The sequence below is a fragment of the Canis lupus genome, chromosome 11 (assembly GCF_003254725.2).
Source record: "Canis lupus dingo isolate Sandy chromosome 11, ASM325472v2, whole genome shotgun sequence".
NCBI classification, from domain to species: Eukaryota; Metazoa; Chordata; class Mammalia; order Carnivora; family Canidae; genus Canis; species Canis lupus.
This window is the reverse complement of record NC_064253.1, coordinates 54,324,793-54,351,030: the sequence shown is the minus strand read 5'-3', so window position 1 is coordinate 54,351,030 and position 26,238 is coordinate 54,324,793. Positions and strand designations below refer to the sequence as shown.

The 26,238-nt window shown below is 47.1% G+C and overlaps 1 protein-coding gene across 1 annotated transcript in view; it reads right to left on the bottom strand.

Moving 5' to 3' along the window:
• The window catches only part of TMOD1 (tropomodulin 1), an 81,049-nt gene that overhangs the window by 30,230 nt on the left and 24,581 nt on the right, over nt 1–26,238 (bottom strand). The window contains exons 3-4 of the mRNA XM_025433415.3: nt 12,021–12,177; nt 5,161–5,280 (exon numbers count right to left, since the gene is read on the bottom strand). Of these exons, the coding sequence (XP_025289200.1) occupies nt 5,161–5,280; nt 12,021–12,177 (277 nt within the window). The remainder of the gene's footprint in view (nt 1–5,160; nt 5,281–12,020; nt 12,178–26,238) is intronic.

Sequence of the window (26,238 nt, the reverse complement as noted above, 5' to 3'; positions counted from 1 at the left end):
GAAGGAAGGGGGAGGGAGGGAAGGAAGGAAGGAACAGGGAGGGAGGGACAGAGGGAGTGAAGGAAGGAGGGAGGAGAGGGGAACAGAGGGAAGGATCCAAGGAAGAGAGGGAAGGGGGGTAGTGGGGAGAAGAGAAGGGGGGGAGGCACCAAGCAAAGCCTCCATTGCTGAGCAGAACGCTTGGTGGCTCTGCTCCTTCCATCTGCCCTAGGCACCAAATCATCACTCTCCTCTTGCCTAGTTTTGCACACTCCTGTCACTAGAAGTGAATGATGGAGGAAAACAGCACATCAACATTGCCTCCTGCTTCATTCTTTGTAGATATTGGCAAGGCTGAATTTAGCACCGGGGAACATGATTTTTTTTTTTTTTTTTGAAGACCAGATCTTCCTCAAAACTCAAAAAGGACTATTTTTGAACTCTGAAAAAGAACATCGAGTTCTCTTTCCTCTCCTGCCTTGGCAGGCTTCACTCAATTTGTAATTCCACTTAGGATGCAGAGCGATCGCAGCACACATCCTGGGCCTCTCCAGCTGCCAACTGCTTCGCTGGCTCCGGGCAGACAGCAGGAAGGTGTTTCCTGCTTCACAGAAACAGGTGGGAGAAGCGAGCTTTGGGTGCAGGGGACGTGGGTGCAGTCAAACCGCTCCCAGATAAGTCACCTCCTGACCCTTGCAGAATGGGAGGAAAGCCAGTGCCTAAGGACATGCGAGTTCCCCACAAGCTGGGAGTGGGTGGGCTGAGGCTGTCTCTGATAGTCACAGAACTAGGGGTGCCAACTGTCTGTGGGGTGGCCTGGGGACTGGCCCTTCTGAAGGGAGAGCCTCTTTCCCCCCAATTCCTTTTTGGGTCCTGCCTCAGCTGAAGGGCCCCTAAAGGTGAGCCAGAATTACATCCCTGACTAGGGAGGGGAGGCACTGGTAATGCCAAGCACTTGCAGCTGACTCCCAGTGGCCTCTGAGCTACAATCCAAGGCCACAAGCCAAGAACTTAGCACACTGCCAGGGGCCTGTGCATTCTGCTCATTACCCTGTGGTAACACCTCTCATGTGGAAATCTATGTTTCTGGTCTGTCCTCCTCACCACACCCTGGGTCCGCCAAGGGCAGGGCCAAGATCTGATGCATCCCCGCGTACAGTAGCTCGACATGCACATTGACTCAGTGTGTGAATGAATGCATGCATGATGCACAGACAAGAAAACAAATGAGAGTTCACACAGCTTTGCCTTCCCCGTGCCACACCTAAGTCAGTGTGGCACATCTGCTGGGTGTCCCTCAACATGTTCCTATCATGCCAAATAGCAAGCCGCTCACGTCTCCGGCTGTATCCCAGCCTGGGACACGTCTCCCCCATCTCCCCCCAGGTGATCTTCCTCCTTATGGCTCAGCTTCAGCCTCTACCCTCACCCCCTCCCCAACCTCACCACCTAACCAAGCCTCCTTTCTGCACCCTGTCCTTTTTCTATCCGACACTCACTCTCATTTGTCACTTCTTAGTGGCCTAAGTATTTGTTTAACGTCAGCTCTGCAAGGGCAAGAGCCAGCTGTTTTCCTACACTTCTTTCAGCAGGGCTTGTCCAGAGCCCAGCACACAGTGGGAAGACCCTGGATAAATGGCCATTGAGCATGTGACTGAGTGAACAGAAATTAAGTTAATGCAAAGCTCTGCCTGGGAGCCAAGTCTCAAAGACTAGATATGCCCCACAGACCCTATGCCCTCCTCTTCTTACTTTTCTTTCTCTGCTGAGTTATCCACACTCATGGCTCCAGCAACCCCATCCTTGAGAAAAGACCTAACCCCCAGCTTGCCACACCAGTCACTCACACTAGGTCCCCCTCTACCTCCTGTGATGTCTCTGAAGAAACCCTGGCAAAGCAGCTCTCCTTGTAGCATCCCCCGCCCCAGCTGTCTTCTGATGCCTCAGGCCAGATTGGCTGACATCCTCCTGACATCTTGGCCTCTGGTCCAGTGCTAGGAACAGCTGTACCTCAGACCCAGTCCCCAGCTCCACCTTAGCCTTTGGCCTTACCTGGAGCCTGCCTCCTACACCCCCCATCTCCAAACACTACCACCTCTCTGCCTAAACCCTTGCTTTCATCTGGCCTCCCCCAATGCTCCCCTTAGTCCCACTGACCCTAAGGGGTCAATGCCTTCCTGGACACACAGAGACTTTCCTATTGTGGCCTCCCCCCAGCCAGTCCCATGGGACCTGGCTGTGGACCCCCTCTTGCCTGCCCTCTGTCCCCACTGCCCTTCAGAGGAGCCCTAGGATGAAGCTGCCTGGGTTCAAGCCCCATGGGCAAGACATTTAGTGTCACCATGCCTCCTTCCTCCACCCATCACATACGGACAACAGTAAAACTTCCTTCTTAGTATTGTTGTGCTCAACAAACGCAGCAAGGTCCTAGAAGCAATTCCCATAGCGCCTGGGAAATAAGGGGGTAGTCAACAAATCTTCAGTCCCTCCTTCCCCAGAGACCCTGCCACCTTTCAAAGGGCTGATTCACAGTGGCAGGTGCCCAGGGTTAGCCAGTTGACATTTGGTGTTGGCTCACAGCTCCCCCTCTCCTCTCCGGACAACGGAAGGGTACGGTATCATGAGCAGATAATAATGATTAGCCACGCCAACAAAAATAAAGAGAAATAGTTTCAAGAAATCAACACAGAAACTGAGCACGATATTGCAGTTCTATTTTGGCTCAGGGACTGGCGGTTCTGACAGCGGAGTCATTCGATAATCCCTCTGAGCCGCCTAATGAGGGCAGTGACATCACGGAGGGTGATCAGAGGACAAGGCTGGGATTAAAAAGAGCTCCAGGGTGAGTCAGTGCAGAGATGCTGGACAGCGGTGTCACCCACCCGCCTCCCTGCTGCACAGGTTAACTGGAAGTCGGCGGGACCCCCCGATCGGGGAGATGGTTTGCTGGAAATCTAGGAGCCAAGTGAGGACTCTAGTCTGTGCTTTTAATAAAACCTATCTTGAACCACAAAGCAAACCAGGGAAGATCCCCGAGTCCAGCTTTTTGTGTCCATCTGGGTGAAGTACTCACTGCTTCTGGACTTCACAGGGAACATGCAAACCTTTCCCTCTCAGCCCCGACGCCCTGCAGACCACTGCCCTGAGCCCTTTTCCAAATGTTCTGGCTCCTGAGGAACGGCTGTTTGGACTCGGAATCTAGGCATTGGCTCTCCCCACCCTGCGCTCCTTGGGCCGCCGCAACCTGGCTTGGGCACCAGGCCCGCCCCTCGTGCTACGAGGCTTCCCGCCGTCCCTCCCCTCATGTCCCGCTCCACGGGAGAGCCACCCCTTCTCACTCCCCAGCACAAATGCCGCCAGGACCCCCGCACTACGCCCAGGAGAAGCCAGAAGCTGTGAGGAAGCAGAAGACAGCTGCGGGCAGCTGCGGCCTCCAGCGCTGCGGCCTCCCTGGCCTCTGGCCTCACACAGCCGTGGGTCCCCGGCCAGCCCTGACCCCCCATTCTGTCTTCCTAGCTCTTGCATCAGGCTCTGCCTGTCTTGACTTGGTTTTTGGACTCTAGGCCATGTGTGGCTTACTGGCCCCCACGGTGACTAGCTTTGCCCCATTTCTACTCTTCATCTCTCAAAGGCTTCTACACGGGCCACGGCGCTTGCCTCCGGAGCCCCAGGCACCCACTTGAAGGTCATGCTTTCTGCCTGGAGCTTGACAATGCTAACGACACCACAAGGCCTCTGGTGTAGACCTTTCTGCATTACTGAAGACTGTCAAGTCCAACTGGCCCCTCCTGGGTGGCCCACAGGCACCCCAAACTCCAAAGATCCCACAAAGAACTCAGTACTTCCTCTAAAACCGCAACGTCTCCCACTGTTATGGGCTGAATTGTGTCTTCAAAATTCACATGTTGAAGTCCTTACGCCAGCACTTCAGAATTTGTAAATGCCTTTAGAGATAAGGTCTTTAGAGAGGTGAGTAGGTTATAGGAAGGCTGCTAAGTTGGGCCCTAATCCAATCTGCCTGGCATCTTTATAAAAAGATATCAAGAGACACAAAGGCACACCAGGGGACATAACCACTGAGGGACACAGTGAGCTGTGGTCATCTGCAAGCCCAGGAGAGATGGCTCAGAAAAAACCAACCTGCCAACATCTTGGACTTCTAGCCTTCAGAACTATGAGAAAGTAAGTTTCTGTTGTTTAAACCATCCAACCTGTGGTATTTTGTATGACAGCCCGAGCAGACTAACATATCCACATTCATTAATGGTACCACCATCCACTTAGTTCCTGGAGTCAGCAATATGGAACCTTCCTGACTCTTCCCCTAACCTCAGTATCATGGCTGGACAGTCACAGCTGATTCTAGGTTTTCTCTCCCCTTCCCACTTGCCTTGAGTCTCTTCTCACCCCATCCACCTCCTGTCACTATCTGGGCTGAGGGGTTAGCAGCTCCCATGTTTGCAGAATGAAAAGACCACACCCTACCCTCCAGGCCAAGGAGCAGTACTACAGTGGGCATGTGGGGTGTTTGCTGCAGCCCGAGCCCAATCCCCGACAGGGCCAGAACTCAGGGCACACAGGGCAGGGACTAGACTGTAGCAGGGAGACAAGGGTGATGAAGAGCTCTGAATATCAGGCCACCTTCTGGAGCTTAAGGGTTATTTGTGAAAATTGTATGGGAACACATTTTGAGATGGATAGTGTTATACAAATATGAGATGAGGGGGCGAGGTCCTCAAAGCCCAGTTCTCTGAGTCTTACAAGGTTGTAAAGTCAGATGACTTTCCTCCAGCACTTCGTGAGCCTCCCAAATCTGAACTGCCCACACCCTCTGTCCCTTCCCCTTTGCTCTCTCTTCCCAGGTGGCTTGGGCAAGATTTGATCCAGTGGCTGGTAGAGGACCTATGCTGGCCCTCCCTGGGATGTTTCCACATCTCTCTGGTATTGGCTCTCATGGCAACAACAGATGGCTCTGTGGAGTGACAGGTTTGGGTGGTTTTATTTCTATTTTCCTCATTTTGGTTTTTGTGAATGGGTTTCTGTCTTAATGTTTGAGATCTCCTCTAGTCCTTTTTAGAAACAGAGAGTGTGTTCATGTTGAAATAAACCATCCAAGACTCCCTGAAGAGGCAGGTCAAACCCTTCTAAAAGACATGCAGAAGCTTCCGGAAAGCCTCTTACCTGCAATGTCACAGAGTTCTGCATCTGAGGCATTTGCCAACGCCTCCTCCAGCTCTGGCTCCAGAGTCACACTTTCCAGCACGGGATCCATTGGCTTCTGCTTGGGGACCCAGACTTTTCCTGCAAGACACAAGTGCCCGTTACAGGGCATGCAGCTACACTGGCAGTCTCTGGTGACGGCCCCAGGTGGACTGTCCCAGATCCCTATGGGTCTCTCGGTGCTGAGCTCAGTCACTTCAGGTTTCTCCCTCTGGGGACCCAGTGCCAAAACTCCCCCAAAGAACAAGAATCAGAGATCTCCAACAGAGCACCTCTCACATTTGAAAAGAAGGACTTTAAAACTTGGTCAAACTAGACCGCTCACTATAGAAAACACTGGTCATTAATGAAAATGACCTGTAAGTAGCCAAGAGCTACAAAAGAAAAATGTAATTGAATGTCAGGCTCTGGGATACCCTCACCAAGGGTTTGGATAGGAGAGAAAAATTTAGAAACATTTCTAAACAAAATAAACAAAACATATTCAGATTATTAAAAGAATAGGGAGCAAAAATGTATCATTGTCTCATGAGACATGATATTTTTAAAGTGTCAGACTCATGACTGGACAAGGGAGCAAAGAAGCACACAAGGATGATCATTGCACTGACCACCAACAGGCAGTTGTTGAAGAAATTATGGGACATCGATATGATAGAGATCCCACAGTTATCATAAAGGATGATGGAGATATCTGCTTATGAAGAAGGATATGCCCAAGACATAATGTGTGAAAAAGCAAGTCTGTAAAATGGAACAATTTAATTCCATGGATGAAAATTGCATACATGCCTGCATGTATCCTTTCATTTAGGCACCAGGTATTTACTGAGAGCTTCCTAAGTACCAGACACCTTTCTAGGAATGAGGGGAACAGCACAGAACAATTTATAATTTAGTGAAAGAGATAGACAGTAAATAAGCATGCAAAGATGTCACATGGTATTAAGCATGGCCGAGGAAAATAAAGCAGAACAAAAGACTAGGAAGTTCTAGGCTGGGGTCTGGATGAGGCAGGCACTGCTTTTTTGGGTAGGGTGATCACAGAAGGCCCCACTGAGATGATGGCCTATGAGCTGGGACCTGACAGAGGGAGGAAATATGCCTCAAAGATCAGTTGCAAGACAAGGAATGCCTGACTTCCCTGTCGCTGTTCAACACTGCACTGAAAGTTCCAGTCAGAGCAAATGGACAAGCAAAAAAAAGATGGTATCCAGACTGGAAAGGAAGAAATAACATTATCTCAGTTTGTAGATGACATGATATAATATGCAGAACACCCTAAAGATTCAACAAAACACTGTTAGGACTGATAAACACTGTTAGGAGTAAGTTACAAGGTATAAGATCCATGTACACAAACGGGTGGTATTTCTGCATAGCAGTAATAAGCAGTCTGAAAGGAAAACTAGGAAAATAATTTCACCTACAATGGCATCCAGAAGAATAAAATGCTTAGGGATAAATTTAACCAAAGAGCTGAAGGACTCATGTGTGGAATAGTAGAAAACATTGCTGAACAAAATGAAAGAAAACTTGATAGAAAACTATCCAACGTTCATGGATTGGGAGACAACGTTAAAATAGCGACACTAAAAAAAAAAAAAAAAGAAAAAATGGTGACACTGCCTGAGGCAATCTCCAGATTCAAGGCAACCCTTATCAAAATTACAAAGGCCCTCTTTCTTTTCTTTTCTTCTTTTTTCAAAACTAGAAAAGCCAATTAATTCCTCAAATTAATAAGGAATCATAAAAGGTCCCCAAAAAGCAAAACAATCTTGAAGGGAACAAACTCGGAGGGCAAACTCGGAGGGCTCAGACTCCCTGATATCAAAACTTACTACAAATCTAGATACTGTGGCACTGACAAGGATAGACATAGACAATGGGCTAGGATTGAGAGTCCAGAAATAAATCCATACATCCGTGGAAAATTGAGTTTTAACAAGGGTGCCAAGACCGTTCAGTCAGGGAAGAATTGTTTCTTCCAAAAGTGGTGCTGGGGGACACCTGGGTGGCACAGTTGGTTAAGCATCCAACTCTTGGTTTCAGGTCAGGTCATGATCTCAGGGTCGTGAGATTGAGCCCTGAGTCAGGTTCTGTGCTTAGCAGGGAGTCTGCTTGAGATTCTCTCCCTCTCCCTCTGCCTCTCCTGTTCACTTGCTCTCTCTCTCTCTCTTTCTTTCTTTCTCAAATAAATAAATAATATTTAAAAGAGAAGAAGAAGTGGCACTAGAACCGGACATCTACATGTAAAGGATGAAGCTGCACTCCTATCTCACATCATATACAAAATAATGAACTAAAAATGGATCAGTGACTGAAATATGATAGTTAAAACTATAAAACTCTTAGAGGAAATCTGTGTAAATATTCATGACTTTAGATTTGGCAACATACTCTTAGATATGACAACAAAAGAAGAAAATAGAGCAATTAAATTTATCCAAATTTAACATCTTTGTCCCTCAAAAGACATTATCAAGGAAGTGAAAAGACAAACATACTGAAGTCACATGTCTGATAGGGTCCAGAATGCAGAATATATAAAAAAGTTTTACAACTCAACAACAAAAACAACCCAATTTAAAAATGGACAAAGAACTTAAGGCTATTTCTGCAAAGAGTACACATATGGCCAATAAGCACCCGCAAAGATGCTCAACAGCATTGGTTGTTAGAGAAATGCAGATCAAAACCAGGATGAGATGTCACTTCACACCCATGAGGATGGCTCCAATAAAAACCAAAATGTATAAGAACAAATGTTGGCAAGGATGTGGAGAGACTGGAACCTTTGTATATTGCTGGTGGCTGTGTAAAATGGTACAAATGTGGAATTACCATGTGATCCAGTAATTCCACTCCTATGTATAAGCCCCAAAGAATTAAAAACAGGTACTCAAACAAATACCTATACAGGAATGTTCATAATAACACTAATCACAGTAGCCAAAAAGTGGAAACCACCAAAATGTTCACCAGTGGATGAATGGGTAAACAAATTGTGTAATATTGTTCAGTCATAAAAAGGAATTTAGTGAGTCTCAAAAGCAATATGCTAAGTGGAAGAAGCCAGACACATAAAGTCACATAGTATATGATTTAATTCATGAGAAATATCCAGAATAAACATATCCATAGAAACAGATTGGTGGTTGCCAGGGGCTGGAGTGCAGGGACTGAAAGGGGACTGCTTATTAGGCATAGGGTTTTATTCTGGAGTAATGAAAATGTTTTGGATCTATATAGAGGTGCGGGTTGCAGAGCATTGTGGCTGCGCTAAATGCCACTGAACTGTTTGCTTTACAATGCTTAAGTTTATATTATGTGGATTTTACCTCAATTTAAAAAAAGAAACTTGCTCACTTTGGCTATTGATTGAGAATCACCCAAAGTGGGGTGAGGATGGGAGCCTGGAACTGGTGAGGAGATAGATTCCTACAACAGTCAGGGATGCAGATGATGGAGACTTGGACCACAATTGTAATGGGAGTGGTGGGGAGGGTGGGGAGTGCAGAGAGAAAAGTCCAGAAGAGTATTCACTAAAATGGGATCAGTGCCTATCACTCAGTGGAGAGAATTACCCTGAATTACTTTATTTTATTGTTTAAGTTGTTTATAGCAAAAATCAGCTACATATATGAGCAGAACATATAACAAAGTCATCTGAGGGAAAATGTATCACAACCTCCAACAGAGCTGTATCTGGAAAAGAGCAAAACATACAAAGAAAACAAAATGGTTAAAAAGAAAATGTGCTGTAAAAATGACTAATGCAATGTGTAGGCTGGACTTTCAATATATGTGTCAGACCTGTGGTTTCTTACACCTCTGTGGCAGGTGCCTCCAGCAAAGGCAGTGGCTCGAAGATACAAAAGGGGCTTTGGACTTCTTCCCTTCCTTCATCTTACTAGTTGGAATGTGGATGTGATGGTTGGAGCTTCAGCAGCCAGATGGACCATGAGGACAAGGACATACTGCCCGGGGGGGCAGAATGAAAAACTGGAAAGGGTCTTGATGGCTAATGCCAGGGAAGATCCCTTACCAGCCCAGAATGCCTAGCCCTGCAGCTAAATGAAAGAAAGTTAAACCTTTGTCTTGCTTAAATCTCTCTTATTTGACTTTATCCTCAGCATGTGCAGTCAAATCTAATTCCACAGGGAGAATTCAATATAATTCTGCACTAAAAACATCCTGCATAGAAGCTTTATTCTGATTCTCCCCCACTTGAGTGAGAGTGAATGAAAGTCCAGATTCCTCAGGACTTCACACCAGTTTATGGCTCCTCCTGTATTCTCTTCAGCATTGTGGAGGCTGGGGTGCTGTTTCCCCTCATCCTTGGCTAGTTCGAGGCCCGGCGTTAGGTAAGTAAATGTTCAGCAAGGCCCAGACACCATGGCCCTGAGTCTGCCTGTTAGAGCCAGACGGAGTCCTTCCCCCACACTCTCTGCTGAGACCCCCACTTATTCAAACTGTAAAGACTCCAACAATCATCATGTAAATGCTTTATGGTGCTGCTGCTGCTGCTGCTGGTGATGATAAATCTCTTAGGCGTGTCATTATAGGGAAACAGAATAAATTCTAGCTACCCTCCTTGGGTCAGCGTGGTTTTTCATGAAGGCCGTCAGGCTCTGGGAGTCTGGAGAGCTGTTCCTGGCTTCATGCCAGCCCAGCATGCCACGGAGGGGCAGCAGGATTGGTCTGTGTACCTCCCAGATTCCCTTTCCCACCCCCCACCCTCAATCTCCGGCTCCTTCCCTCATAGGGTGGTGGGCACATGGGACCCTGGTCATCCTCAGTCCACCCAGCTGTGCTGCTGACTCTCTCACAGCTTCGGTGTCCCCCTTTTTCAAATGTACAGGTGGGACAAAGGGAGTTCTAAGGCTGCATGAAATCCAGAGATTCCATGATGTTTATCTGCTGCACAGAAATCACTCCTCATGGCACAAGTGCCTTGTTTAAAGACCTCTCGTGCCCACTCTCAGCTGGGCACACCCAGCCCTCACGGTCAAGGCCTCCTCCCCCTGCCACTCCTCCAGGATGCCTCAGACCACACAATCCTCCAGATTTCTGTAATCTAAATGCCCCTTGGGCTTCCCTGACCTTCCAGGTTTTCTGTAAAATCTGGACTGAGCTCCAAGTCTAGGGTTTGTATGGCTCAAGCTCCCCCACTATGAGGCTACCTCTGCTTGCTTTTTCATTCGATTAGTTATCATATGACAGAGATATAGAGATAAAAGCCACAGACGTGGACCCTAGGCTCATGGCGTTTATAATCTTGGGAGTGGGGAGAACAGAAGAGCCTGGAAATAAACCATTACACAATGAATTAACTGATTAGAATGAATGCTTTCTTTCCACAAATGCTTATCGGATGCCTACTACGTCCAGCGTTTATTAGGTGCAGATGTAATGATGAACCAGACAGATGGGGTCCTTGTACTCGTGGAGCTACTATTGTAAGGAAGCAGCCCACAAGATTCACTGTAGGTTTATTTAATTTTAACTCATTCATTCAACACCTCTCTACTGAGCCCTACTGTACACCAGGCCCTGTGCTGGGTGCCGGGTGTACCGTGTGAGCAAAACCAGCCTGAGGCCCTGCCCTCACGGCCGGTAGGAGAGAGGAATGGTAAATAAAGAGAAAATGATAAAGTGGAAATTGCTCTGAAGGATACACAGGCTCCTGAGATGGAGAAGAACCCAGGGGGGAGCTGAAGGGACTGTATGTCCTAAACAGAGTGGACAGGAAAGACTCCCCTGAAAGAGGAGACAGTACAGTTGAGACCAAGAGGATAATAATAGCTGGTACTTACATAGCATTCACTATGGGCCAGGTGCCCAGCTAAGCGCTTTATATGTATCTTAACTCAATCCTCATAACAACCTCACGAGGCTGGTAATATTATCTTCCTCATCCCCATTTCACAGAGGGGGAAACAGAGGCATAGCAGATTCAAACCTCTGCTCAAGCTCACACAGCTAGTAAGTGGTAGTACCAGGATAGCAGCCAGGGTACATCTAGCTCCAGGCGGTGTTTCTAACCATGAAGCCTCTTATAGGGCAGGAAGAGGCAGCCATGAAGACAGCATGAGCCAGAGAGCAGGAGCAGCGGTCCAGGCAGAGGGTCCGGGCAAAGGTCCTGAGGCAGAAAAGAGCTTGGAATGTGTGAGGAATGGAAGGAGGCCTGTGGGGCAGCAGCGGGGTGAGTGAGGGGGAGCACAACACAAGACCACAGCAGAATGGTTGGGAGTGCAAGGGGAAGTCCTGGAAGGGCCCGAGGGGCAGGGCGTGCCTCTCTGTTCTAGATGACTTGTGTTGGGTTGGGAGAGAGAGTCGCAGAAGGACAGATGGAGGAGGGGATGCAGCTGCCAGAGAAAGGAACACTGGGCTGGTTGGGGTTGGGGTGGGGAGAGCAGGGACAGTTAGGGTAGAGACAGGTGATCTTGCTCCCACTTTGTACAGGACGGGCCGTGTGCAGGCCTTATGTCCCGATGTCATGATTAATCATGTCCTCTTTGATTTTCAAAAGCATCTCGGTTTGCATGACAAATAATCAGGACACCCTGGTTAAAGGGGATTTAGGGGAATGTTTTACCGATCTGGGTAGGTATCACTCTTTCCTTGGTTTACCCCAAACTTCACTAAATCTACATCATGCATTGATGCTTTTGGTGTTGGGTTTGTGAATTTGGGCTGGGCGGGCATGAGGGTAAGGAGGCCCAGTCCCATATGGCACAGCACAGGGCCTGGCATACAGGTGGCACTCAAGGATGCATGGGGAGTGATGTATTTATAAGAGTAACATTATTCAGTACCTCGCTTTTCCCCTGTGTAGGGGACCAGATCTTCTCGGTCTTTAAACTCCTTTGCTTGCTTTTCCAAGTGATCCAAGAGCTCCTCCCTTTTAAAGGGGCCCGTGGGCGCCTTGGTGGTCTGATCCTTCTGCCTCAGGCCTGCAGGCAGCAGTGCATTCTACAGTGGAGGTTGTGGGGCCGGGTGACACAGAGGGAGAGAGAGAGAGAGAGAACGAGAGAAAGAGAAAGAGAGTGGTCAGCTGCTGAAGACTTGCATTTCTCCCAAAATTCATCTTTGACCAATGGGACCTCAGAGCCCATCAAATCAATCCAGGCCATTCATTTACATGTGAGGAATCTGACACCTGGGAGGGGCAGAGACTTGCCCAAGATCACCCAGCAGATGAGAGGCATAGTGAGGCTAGGACTCAGGTCTCTTAATTATCTAGAGTCTCTAAACCGTCAATATTTCTGAAGGCAAGGGGGTGAAGAAGCAGCCGACACAGGGCTTAGCATACAGGGGCATTCCAAGGGCATCTGTGAGTGTGAGTATAATTAAGATGGCATTTGGATGCAGATAATTACAGCTATTGTGCATACAGTGGCTGGGGTGAGAAGACGCCCAAGGGCCTTGAGTTAGTGCCCTGCATGCGGAATCAGGGAAGAAGCGGACAGCCCCGATAACCAAGCAGGGAAAGGCTCAGCAGAGCTATGGGGTGGGTGAGGCATGGTTTTGGGCTGCAGCCCTGGACGGCCCTCCCAGCTGCTTTCCACCCTCCTGACAGGCCATGCTCGTGCCACTCTGGCTGCTAAATATTTTGAACGTTGCCCTTGGAGATGGGTGTCTCAAGAAAGATAGCATCAGCCAATCGTGTTCCTTCTTCAAACACGGTTAGGCTTCTAGGTGAGGGCTTGCTATTAAAGCAGACTAGAATTAGGGTAGATTTGAGTCACGTAGTCTTCCCTTACCTCAGCCCCCAGTGCCTTAGAGATTCAAAGAAGTTTATGGTTGCAAGGATGCTTAGAGAGTGTCTATTGCACACACCTTCCCTTCAAGAGGAAACTGAGGCCCAGAGCAAGGAAAGATTTGCCCAAGGAGTTGCGGGGACAGATCTAGAACAAAAACCAGGGTTCTTCTTCAGATGCCGGGGAGGAGGGCAGTCTTCACTTCCAATTATTGCTCTCTCCCCACCCCCTTTCACTCGGGGACCTAGTGGAGGTTGACTACAAGGTAGAGGTGAGCAGAATCTCACCCCACTTCTTGCTGCACCCCCAAACCAGCTAACCTAGAGAGCCATCCCACCTCCGATCTCTGTACTATCAAAATGCATAATTGCAGCCATCCCCACATAGTCCAGATCCTTTGGAAAGCCCCCTCTGAGAGGGGATGATATCAGGTATATGTAGAGAGCTGTGGGCCTGGCATACTGAGGGCTAAAGCTTGGGAGGACAATGCTGCTGCTTAAAGGCAGTATGATCTTTCACAAGATGTTTTCCCACTGTTTACCACTGAGGCACTGCTCAGGTCGGAGTGTTGGGTGCAAGTGGATACGGGCCATGAGTCAGCAAAGTATGGGAGTTGGAGCATGTCACAAGAGAATGGCCAGGAAGTAGAAAAGAAAGCCATGACTGATTTTGGGGTGAGCATCAGGAATGTAAGTGATGCCAGTTTCTCTTATGCAGTAGTCCTTGGCTACTGCCCACCATGACACACAGGTGGATGAGGCCCACAGGTGAGGTACATTTCTGTGGGCATGTCCTGGGTGAGATGGGATCTGCTGTGGCTGGCTGTGTGTCCACCCCATCTCTCCCATGGTGGGGCAATCATGGCGACTCAAGTAAGAGAGAAAAAACCTCCATCTGTGATTATCTACTCTGAGCAAACCAAATTCTCTGTGACATGCCTGCACCTCACAGTTGACCCCCATCAGGCTTATGCCCTGGCCTGATGTAGTGCTGACTCCAGCTAGATAATGTCGGGTAGGTTGCCTAATATCACTGGGCCTCAGTTTCTACAGCTATAAGTTGTGAATAATGATGGCTACTGTCTCGAGCTCATTGAAAAGGTTAAATTAGACAAGGGGTAGTGGAAGGGGAGGTGGGCAGGGGGTTGGGGTGACTGGGTGATGGGCACTGAGGGGGGCACTTGGCGGGATGAGCACTGGGTATTATGCTAAATGTTGGCAAATTGAACTCCAATAAATTTTTTTTTTTTAAAAAGAGAGAACGTTAAATTAGATAATGCAGGAAGAGTGCTTAGCCCACTGCCGAGCACTCACAAATTACCACTTATAATCAGATAAAATACATTTTAGCAGGAGACTGGTTTCCCAACTGTGTATGCTGAAATGGAGATGTATTATCCAAATATGTCTCCAAATTCAAAAAATGAAGATGTACAAATATAAAATGAAGTAAACATTGAAAGCAAGTGTTTTCCCAATGATTCCCACAAAGAAAGACCTGATAGATTTTTGTCACTCTAAAGGGTTTTGATGGCAGTGAGGTGCTGGGGCACATGTTGGTCCCTAAAGGATAGGTGATGGGAAAAACCCACAAGGCTACAACTGAGGAGGAGAGAATTTGCAAACTCATATCTCTTTCAGAATATATCTGATAGAGGCCACTGATTTAGTTAAAGTAGGGTTTCTTAACCTTGGCACAATTCACATTTGGGGCTGGATGAATCCTCATCATGGGGCCTGTCCTATGCTTTGTCAACTGTTTACTGGCATTTGTGTCCTCTACCTAATGGATGCTACTAGCACGTCGCCTTCACGTTGCGACAACCAAAAATGTCTCCAAATGTTGCCAGATATCCCCTGGGGGGCAAAATGGTCCCTCATTGAGAACTACTGTTAAATTGAAGCCCATATCATTACAACAGGGGAATAAAGATGTTTTTAATGTACTTTAAAAATATTACTTACATAGCATGTTAAAATATGGTTTAATTTATTTAAATCTTTATTGAAAGCAGTTGATTTTTTAAGAAACAAAAACATCAAAGGCCCTTTCTAACAATTCTTAGATTATTAGATTTTTAAAGTAAATATTGAGAAACCAGCCTCTTTAGAAATTAAAGGTTTTTCCCATTAAATGATATATTTAATAAAACATAACGATATTTAATTAAAACCAAAGGCAGTTGCGTATTTCTTAAACTCATGGTTATTTATCATTATAACTTGTTTTCGAAAACGGCATGTGACCTCACATGATATACAAAAATTAACTCCAAATGGATCAAAGATCTGAATGTAAGCACTAAGACTATAAAACTTTTAGAACAGGCATAAATCTCTGTGACCCTAGCTTAGGCAATGGTTTCTTGGATATGATACTAAAACAATAAGCAACAAAAGAAAAAAACCAGATAAATTGACCTCATCAACATAAAAAATGTTTTATGCTTCAAAGGAGACTAGCAAGAACGTAAAAAGACAACCCACAATTTGAAAGAAAATTTTTGCAGATCATCTATCTGATAAGGGTCTAGAATCCAGAATACGTAAAGAGCTCTCAGGACTGAAAATATAAGACGACTAACCCAGTTTAAAAATGGGCAAATGATCTGAAGAGATGTTTCTCCAAGAAAGACAAAAATGGCCAATACACATATGAAAAGATACTCACTGCTGTTAGCCATCAAGGGAATGCAAATCAGACCCAGAATGAGACACTACTTCATACCCACCAGGCAGATTATAATAAAGAGGACAGAAAAGCACAAATGTTGGTGAGAATAGTAGCACTGTAGCATTATTCAGAATAGCCAAAAAGTTGAAACAACTCAAATGTCAGTCAAATAATGAGTGGATAAACAGAATGTGGTACATACGTACCACAGAGCACTACTTGGTGATAAGAATAAACGTAGTCCTGACAAATGCCTACAACATAGGTGAAACCTTAAAAACATCATGCTAAGTGGAAGAAGCTAGTCACGAAGGACTACAGTATCGGAATCCATTTATACCAAGTGTTGAACCTATAGAGACAGAGAGTAGACGAGTGGTTGCCTAGAGCTGAGGAGGCTGGAGAGAAATAGGGCTTTCTCTCTTAGACGATGAAAATGTTCTAAACGTGACTGTGGTGATGGTTGTACAACTCTGTGCATATACTAAAAAAACACCACCACTGCACACTTTAAGTGGGTGAATTTTACGGTTTGTGAATTATATCTCAAAGCTGTTATTTAAAAATGGCATATGTTGGGGCACCTAGGTGGCTCATTCGGTGAAGCATCTGATTCTGGATCTCAGGTCAGGTCTTGATCTGAGGGTCGTGAGTTCAAGGCCCACACTGAGCTCCATGCTGGGTGTGGAGGCTACTTTAAGGGGGAAATAAAGGGCATATGCTATCCAGGGGAAAATTATAAAAATGCCTAATGCAGTAGCTAATCGGTCAGGGACCTCCAAGGACAGAAGGCTCTTTGTGTGCCAGTGGCCAGTAGCAATGTTAGGACTGGCCAGGCCAGAGGGGGCTAAATTTAAAATGGTGTCCTGTTTGATGACATGATGAGTCTCACTGTGTAAATTAGTCATGGAAAAGTTAAATGGGTGAGAAAATATAGCCTTGGATCTCTCATGACTCTTAGTACCTAAAACTGAGTCTCAGACCCAGGCTATCCAATCGGTGAGGAAAAAAGTTCCCACAACCATTTTATTGGTGCATCTTCACTCCAAAGACAGGTTGGTGAGGGGGGAGATTTGCTTTGCGAGACAACTTTGGTACATAGGACTTAAAGCATGTCATCATGTCCTTATACTTGGAAATGTGCTCATGTGACGAGGGCAGCTCTGTGATCTTAGGCCAAAATTATATCTGTTAGATGCTTGGGAGTGGTGAGGACTGTGGCACAGTGGAGCTTTCAGTGTCTCCATACCACTGAGCTCTGGAAGTATCACCATGTAAGAATATGGGTGGTGGTCTTAGATCTGTTCATCTTTATGTGAAAGCTCTTGATTTTTAAATATTGACACAAAATCCAAATACTTTAAAAACAATGTTCAGGTCACATGAAACACATCTGCAGGTCAGACTGAGTCTGTGGGTTGCCATTTTGCCACATCTGATCTAAAGTTTCTATCAGACTAGAATCCAATGTAGAGAAAGTCAAGATATTCATTTATTCGACAAATATTGACTCGAGGGTCTTGCTCATATCAGGCTCTGGGCTAGAGTACGGGAGGTATATACATAAGTTTTTAATTCAGTGGTTTTAAAAATTATACAAACACATGAAATTTTTAATATGTTTTCAGAAATAATCATAGGGGAAAAATTAGGCAACCTCTTCCTGTGGTTCCCTACTCACGGGTTTTTAAATGGTGACTTCCTTTCAAATGCTATAAAATTAAAACTCAGATGTGCAGCTTGACAGGTTAACATCTTAATCTGACTTTCACACCTGCAGTCTGGAGGCCAGTTATCCAGAGGACAATGGAAGCTTTGACAGATCCTTAACTGTGCTGTTAGGAGCTCTAACACCCTGGCAACAGGTGCCAATGAGGCCAAATATCAACTATCTGCACAATTATCATTGCTATGGTCAGGGCTACCTCAGAAGCCACCCCAGCTAGGACCACTGTGGGCTAGTTCAGACGTGCACACGTACACAACATGCAGGCAACACAGGCACAGAACACGCAAGCAGCACACACACACAAACACACGTATACTATGTATTAAAAAGCTCATGGATTTCTGGCAGCTCAGGGCTGCAAAGCTGAAGAGAGCCTCTGGACCAATTCTTTCATTTCCAGTTGAGGAAACTGAGGCACAGAAAAAGCCAGAGAGCTTGAGTTTATAATACAGATGACACTGTATATGATTAGCATGCCCAAGTATCAGTATGACCATTCTTAGGCTGGCGGCTAATCAATATACAAAATATACCCTAATCTGATTCTTCACAGCAACAAAATAAACTAGCAATTGTATCACTTTTCTCAAAGAAATCACGTATGTCTAAGGACAAGAGCATATTAAAGGTGCCCCCCCCCATGCTCTGAGCTCCAGGAGTCCTAGATTCCTGTTCTGTGACTGAACCACACACAACTCCATGTGTATAATCTCTCTAAGATTTTATTTATTTATTCATGAGAGAGAGAGAGAGAGAAAGAGGCAGAGACACAGGCAGAGGGGGAAGCAGGCTCCCTGCAGGGAGCCCGATGTGGGACTTGATCCCAGGACCTCGGGATCAACCTCAACCACTGAGCCACCCAGGCTTCCCTAGTACAACCTCTTTACCACATACTGGGAGCAGTCAGCCGAGGGTCAGGGAGGGGAAGGGCCTAGCTTGAGGTCATATGCTGGACTGAGAGCCCAGGACTCTTGACTTCCAAGCCACAGAAAATGTTCCATCCCACCTGACAGCCTTCCTCTAGGAACAGATCCTGGAAACCAGATGTGGTGCCATATGAGAACCTGGTTTCCTCTCCAAGTGTTAGAAAGCCAGCACTCACCTTATCAAACTAGTCTCGGTTTACAGATAGGGAAACTGAGGCCCAGAGGCATGAAGTTACTCTCCTGGGGTAGGAGTGAAACCCAGGAGGCTGAACTGCCCAAAATGCCCACTGACTTCTCTCCCCCTCCCATTTTAAACGACTAAGCATGTCCTAGACGACCCCCCGCCTCCCTCCTTTCCACCACTTCAGCGAGGCCAAACATTCTATAGGCCAGTGAGTCACCTAATTACCTTTTACAAGGTATTTAGCAAAAAAAAAAAAAAAAATTTATCTCCAAAAAGATCCAAGCCTTGGGCTCGGCTGCCCTGACCTTGCTATAGGACCAGTGAAACCCAATAGTTGCTATTTCCCCTAATCAACTTTTTTAGGGTGTTAGTGCTGACATCCAAAGGCGTTTTTGTGGAGCATGTCCAGTAATTGTGGTGGGGCCTATAGGTCACAACAGCACACTTAATCTCGTTCCAGTGTTCATGGCACAATCTGGGCCAAGCCTTCCTTTCCCCATGTTCTAATTCTCCTTTTCTGCCTCACATAGAAGAAAAACGTTCAGCATTCCCTGCTGCGCCGGGCCCTGGGCATCCTGAGAAAACAGATGCACGATCCTGCTCCACTGGGGCTCACACTACAGGGGAGACACAGGTCCAGGTGTGAGCGATTGTACTGAGCTTCTTGGAGGAGGCGGTTCCTGAGCTCAATGGGTCCCAGTGAACCAGGCAGGAAAAAACCAGGGCAGGTGAACAGAGGGGACAAAAAGCACATCACAGACAAGGTGGCAGAATGAGGGGGCATGGCCTGCTAGGGAAAGGAGTCTGGGTGAGGCTAAGCTGCAGGGAGGCATCTGAAATGCCTCGGTCGTCATGCCTCCAGCTGGGAGCGTCAGCGCAGCCTCCAGGCCGGCCTCCCTGCTTCGCATCTCTCCCTCCCTACTCCCTCCTCATCTCTCCCTCCCATCAGCCAGCCGGCCCTCCCCAACATCAGCATCCAACTGTGTCTCCCCCTGTAAACTCACAAATGCCCGGTCCCTCCACTAACCTACAGAATCACAACCAAATTCATCAGCCAGGTATAGAGAATTTTTTGTGATTTGACTCCAGCCTCCTGATCTTCTTCCCGTCTCCCAGGATTCCAGGTCCCAGCCTCTCCAGGCTGCTCCACATTCCACGGCCGCACCCTGCTCTCACACTGCCATGCCTATGCTCCGGCTGTGCCCTCTGCCTGGCATTCCCTCCCGCCTCCTCCCCTGCATTTGTCTTTTAAAGCCCTTCCCTTGGGCACCCTGTTTGGCCTTTGCAGTGTTCCCCACATTGATCTGGTAATTCTCTGTCCAAACTCCCCTGGGCATCCTGCCAGTGCTTATATAATGCTCATCCAATTCTGTCTTGGAGCACGTCTATGCTGTGTATCTCTCCCTGAGGAGACTGAGTGCCCCTCCAGGGCCAGCTGGGATGTATCTTCATCTCCTCTGCCTCCCCGGCACCAAGCACTAGGCACCAAGAAAATGCATTCCGAATAGTCCGGATCCACACAACGCTGCTGCTCCAGCTGGGGTAGGTCGGTTGGTTTTACTTGGACACTCTTCAGGTCAACATCACACCTGCTGCCCCCAGCTAGCTGTCGGGCCACCCAACTGCTGCCCCTGGCAGGTCTGAGGGAGGGGACACATGAAAGGTGCCAGGGTGGGAGCGTCCAGGATGGGGCCAGCCTTCACTGATGGGACTTGGGGGAAATGCCAAGCTGGCCTTCGGTGATGTTTTCTTTAAGGGCCTGGATTTGGCTAATTTCCTGCCAACTCTTCTCACTTGGTCTTGGAGCTTTTGGCAGAGTAGGACACCAGGCCGTCAAGCTGGCAAACTCACAGTGACAGCCTCCAAACAGCCCCAATATCATGTCTCCCCTTCTTTGGTACTAAAAGCACTCTACTCTTAGGGCTGAGCACAAGGCCACTCAGATTAAAGACGACTTTTCCCAGGCTCCCTCGCAGGTAGGTGAGCCATGCAACTAAGCCCTGGTCAATAACAAGTGGCCAGTGGCAATTTCTAGTAACCTTCCTTAAAAGGTGCTTATGTAATGGCTTTTCTCCTTTCCTTTTTCTCCTCTTTTGCTCTATTCTGATGCCTCCTGTGAGGCTATGATGGCCACCACTCTGGCCCATGAGGATGAGGACAACACCCCAGGCCTGGCCAGAGATGAGCTGGATGGGATCTGGGATTCTGGGAAGTTTGGTGATCTGAGCTCCATACCAGCCCTAACCTGCCCACTTCTGGACTTATACTTGAGGGATAAAGAAACCGCTGCTCAAGTCCTGTTATTCCAGTCTCTTATACTTACAGCCAAATTGCATCCTAACTGAGAATCTAAGTTCTCATCCCAGGGCTATGAAGCCACAAACAGTGCACTTAAGCTGTTACTATGTGCCACACATTGGTTAGGAGCTTTTCATATATCTAACTGTATTTATATATATATTTGTGTGTGTGTGTGTGTGTGTGTGTGTGTAAATAAAAATAAAAGCCTGTCGTTTGAAACAGAGCCAGAGTTGTAAACCAGGAGGCCTATAGTCCAATCAAATGCCAAAACTTGGATTGGTTTGGTCTGTGGCATTTAAATGTAGTATCGACACTTTAAAATGGGGAACTTACACACAAAACTTCAGATTTCCAAGGGCACCTGGGTGGCTTAGTCTGCTAAGTGTCTGACTTGATTTGAGCTCAGGTCATGACTTCAGGTTGTGAGATGGAGCCCTCCATCAGGCTCTGTGCTGGCTCTGGATGGAGCCTGTTCCGGATTCTCTCTCTCCTTGTCCCTCTTTCTCTCCCCTCCTCTAAAAGTAATTCAGATTTCCAGTATCTCTTGAAAAATTAAATGATCTGGCAATATTGGACCTTCCTTTCCACACTGGTGATAATTGGTGAGGCTGAACAGCAAGTACCATTTAGTCAAATACAAACTCTCCTGTTTGCCTCAGTGCCCACCACTGCCTACTGTTGCTGACACACAGGTCTAGAATCAGTTACTATTCATCATTGATGGTGTTGTTACTTTCCTTCCTGGAAGGTTGAGCTTCGAGTGAAAACTTTCTTATGTCCACATCTCTTCTAAGAGTTGAAAAGTGAAAGATGAATCAGGATGGCCGTGTGCCTCATGAAACTGGCACATCTTCTTTCCTTCACTTACATTACCTACCTGATGTGGGTGCTTGGGTTTGCTGCCTCTCAAGGAGAAAGTGTTCGGTAGAGTGTCTGGGAGATGGGGAAGAGACTGGGAGGTGGGAAGGCAGCATTTAAACTTGAGCTACAGAGGTGCCTGGGTGGAACAGTCGGTTGGGCATCTGACTCTTGGTTTTGGCTCAGGTCATGATCTCAGGGTCCTGGGATGGAGCCCCACATCGGGCTCCCTTGCTCAGCAGGGAGTCTGCTTTAGATTCTCTTCTCCCTCTGCCCATCGCTCCGCCCCCCCCCCCGCCCAATGCTTTCTCTCTCTGTCTCTAAAATAAAATCTTTTTAAAAAAACACCTTTAAAAAAAAAAACCTTTATCTTCAGTGTTTTTTTTTATTTTTTATTTTTAAGGGTGATCTGAACAGAATAAGGTAAAATTTTTACTTCTGTTAAATCTAGGTGATGGAAACATAAGTGTCGTCTGTACTCTCCTGTGTTTCAAATATTTTCTATGAAAAATGTCAAAATCAGGAAGGAAATTGCTCAGAGTCCTCAGTGCAGGGCAGGTGCAGTGCTGTGGGTTGCAGGGGAGGAGCAGGGAGGTTGGGCTTTGAAAAATGAGAGGCTTTGAACTGAAGGCCAAAGGGCTCCAGGACCAAGAGGTCCCCCAGCAAAGAGGCAGGGAGGAGAGGGGGGTTGCAGGGGAGGAGCAGGGAGGTTGGGCTTTGAAAAATGAGAGGCTTTGAACTGAAGGCCAAAGGGCTCCAGGACCAAGAGGTCCCCCAGCAAAGAGGCAGGGAGGAGAGGGGCAGAGGAGAAAGGAAGCCTTCCCAGGGAGGCTGAAGAAGGGTAGAGGGAGGTGGTCATGGGGCCAGAAGACAGAGGTTAGGGTGGGGACACACCGACACCTGGCCTCGCTCACCCTCACCCTGCCGGGCCCATCCTTGGCTCTGTGCGTGGCCGGCAGTGTTTCTAAGGATGTGTGCCTATTTTTAGAGCAGAGATTTATTTCTTTCCATTTCAACTGTTTACTTCTGTCCTGGGCTCGCGATTCTGCTGGTTTGTGTTACAAGGGAGAACCACAGGCCTGTGGACCAAACGTGGATGATTCCTGCATGGCCAAGGGGGTCTTTTGGTTTACAGGATGCCATTTGGGGAGTAGGGAGGATTTTACGGTTTTGTGGAGTCTGATGGGAAGCAAAGTTGTATGACAGGAAGTGGCTGGTTCTCTTCCTGGGTCTGCGGCTGATTTGCTGTGTGACCTTGAATAGAGCTTTGCCCTCTCTGTGCTTCAAGAGTTTTTGCTGTTGTTTTTATTGTTTCATCATCACAGTGTCAATACTACTACTTACGTCATAAAATTGGTATGTGAAATGCACAAAGCACTGAGTGAATGACATGTGTCCAAGAAGGACCCCATAAATGAGAGTTTGTTTACCTGCCTCATGTACATATATGCAGGAGACGGGGGAGGGAGGGCTCGATGGTTTCTAAGTGTTCTTCCAGCACTGCGAGTCTACAGGTCTAGGTCTTCTCCTCCATCATTTCGTCCTGCAGTTCATGGTCCCTTGTTCTCAGAACTCTTGACCCATCAAGGACTAGGAGAAACAGGTCTGTCTGAGCTTAGCCTCTCACCTACCAGCTGTGTGATTCTGGTCCTCCATTTCTTTTTTTTTTTTTCAGGACAGTATGGACGGACCCCACTCTTCAAGAACGAATCTCATAGGATCCTCGTAGACATGATGCCCATACAATACTTAGCACAGTGCCTGGCCTGTAAGAAGCCCTCCACAGAGAATAGAGCTATTATTATTGTTATTTCAGGCCCTGCAGAGGGACTGTTGTTTTCCACTGTTGTTTCTGTGGCTGTAACATGTCATAGACTCCCAATGGGTGACTTTAAAACCAATTTACAGGACCCGATTTCTTTATAAGGTAGGGATTATCTCTACCATCTTCCCTCCTGCTAATATTTTAATCCTTTTACTGAGACACTTAAGGAAAATTCTTCCCTTTCCCCAAAGCTTCAATATCAAGCTATATTTACAGGTAAATTCTCGATCTTTTTTTTTTTTTAAGATTTTATTTATTTATTCATGAGAGACACACAGAGAGAGAGAGGCAGAGACAGGCAAAGAGAGACGCAGGCCCTTTGGCAGACTCAATGTGGGACTTGATCCCAGGACCCTGGGATCACGACCTGAGCTAAAGGCAGACGCACAACCACTGAGCCACCCAGGCGTCCCATGAATTCTTGATCTTGATGGTATTTTTCTTTCTGTTTTCAAAGATGAGTATGGATGGTGAAACTAACATAACAGCTTCCAAGGAAATTGTATTGGACCAGAACAACCTGCTGGTCATTCCCCACTCTGGGCCTTGGCACGCCCCATCCCACACGTGCTCACAGGATGTGGTGGTTAACAGCATGGGCTCATGGGGCAGGACTGGAGGCTGGAATCCCAGCACCATCTGTGTTACATACTGGGCGGGTTACTTCATCTCTCTGAGCCTCAGCTTCCCCATCTTTAAAATGGGACCCATGACCGAGCCTCTCAGAAGATTAAATGAGATCAACCATGCAAAGCTTTCCCCATGGCTCAACTGGTAAACGTTAGCTACCTATTGATCCCAAAAGAACTTGTACACTGTTTCCCGCACAGGTCACGGTGTGACCCGTCATTCTTCAGTGTTTCTGTATATCGCCCATTTTCCCCGCTGCCTGGTGCAAAGGCAATCTGAATCAAGGAGTTGGCTTGGCTTCAGAGCAGCATCCACTTAACTCCAGAGAGACGAGAAAGGGCAGATCCTCTTGGGGGATCAGTCAACAGTGGATACTTTTAGCACATGGAGCATTCCTCTCCCGCGGGAGTCCAAGTGCAACAATCTCATGATAAGCTCGAGTTTTTCCAGGCCGCAGAGTGAGAGATAGAAAGTTTCGGGGACTTTTTTTTTCTTCCTTTTTTAAATGTGCATAAGCTTGGAATCCTCTGCTGCAAACAAAGCTGCCTTCCAACTCCGAGTACTCTATTCTGTCACGTGACACTGGGGCTTAACATTGCATCACTGAAAACCTAACCCCTTGAAGCGTCAGCTGAATTCAGGTAATAAGGCTGTCAGGAATTGCTCATCAAATCATAGCTGCTTAGAGCTGGAGGGGGGGGGGCTGTCAGAAGGCATCTAGGCGGAATGCACCCCTTTTATTGATAGAGAAACTGAATTCCACGAAGGGAAAATACATGCCTGAGTTGGGAGCAGAGCCAGGACCGAACACAGACTTCTGCATTTCAAGTTGCTTCCAGGAAGAAAAGAGGTCGGTTTTGCATCCAGCACTCACCCCAGTTACAAAACTAGAGCACATCTGTGGCTCAAACTATCTTTCTGAGACACCCATGAAGCTTTAAGGTGGCTTTCAGAACTGTGTCATGGCTCATCCACTGCCTCGGTCTGGGACCTTGGATAATTTACTTCACCTCTCAGTTTTCTCATCTGTAAAATGGGGATGGTAATGGTACCTGCATCACAGGAGTATGATGATGGTTGAATGAACTGAGATTTTCAAAGTGCTTAGAACAATCCTGTGCATAGGAAGTGCCATATAAGCACTTGTTAAACAGAAACGAAAGCAGGGCACTTGTGTGGCTCGGTGGCTGAGTGTCTGCCTTTGGCTCAGGACATGATCCTGGGGTCCTGGGATCGAGTCCCACATTGGGTTCCCCGCAGGGAGCCTGCTTATCCCTCTGCCTGTGTCTCTGCCTCTCTCTCTGTGTCTCTCATGAATAAATAAATAAAATCTTAAAAAAAAAAAAAAAAGAAATGCAAGCAGAAGCCATATCAAGCGTAACAGACTGGGGCAGTGGACCTGGGGCCTGGTCTAGTTCTGTTTGGACGTGTGACCTGGAGCAACCTCCTTCCCCTCTTGGTCAGTTCTGCTCTAAAAGTTGAGAGCACGTGTAATGTTTGTCCTTCTCCGATTGACTTACTTCACTCAGCATAATACCCTCCAGTTCCATCCACATTGAAGCAAATGGTGGGTATTTGACATTCTAATGGCTAAGTAATATAAATAATAGTGAAAGGGAATATAAGGGAAGGGAGAAGAAATGTGTGGGAAATATCAGAAAGGGAGACAGAACGTAAAGACTCCTAACTCTGGGAAACAAACTAGGGGTGGTGGAAGGGGAGGAGTGCGGGGGGGTGGGGGTGAATGGGTGACGGGCACTGAGGGGGGCACTTGACGGGATGAGCACTGGGTGTTATTCTGTATGTTGGCAAATTGAACACCAATAAAAAAATAAATTTATTATATATATAAAAAAAAGTTGAGAGCATGGACTCTCCTGGTCCCTGTGCTCCTCCCAGATGGCTGCCACCGAGACCTCTCCCGGGCTGCATACCTTTGGCCTCTCCCTATGCTGACCTCAGAACACGGGCCAAGGGCAGGTGAAACTGAGCTGGAATGTTTGTGTTCTCGGAAAGTAGGGAGGCCCCAAGATTTTTTCAAAACTCACACACTGACTTGCAAATCAGGTAACAGAAGACATGGCCATGAAGGGACCAATTGTGTGGCTGGGACAAAAAAAAAAAAAACAAAACCCGCTAGCCTCTGT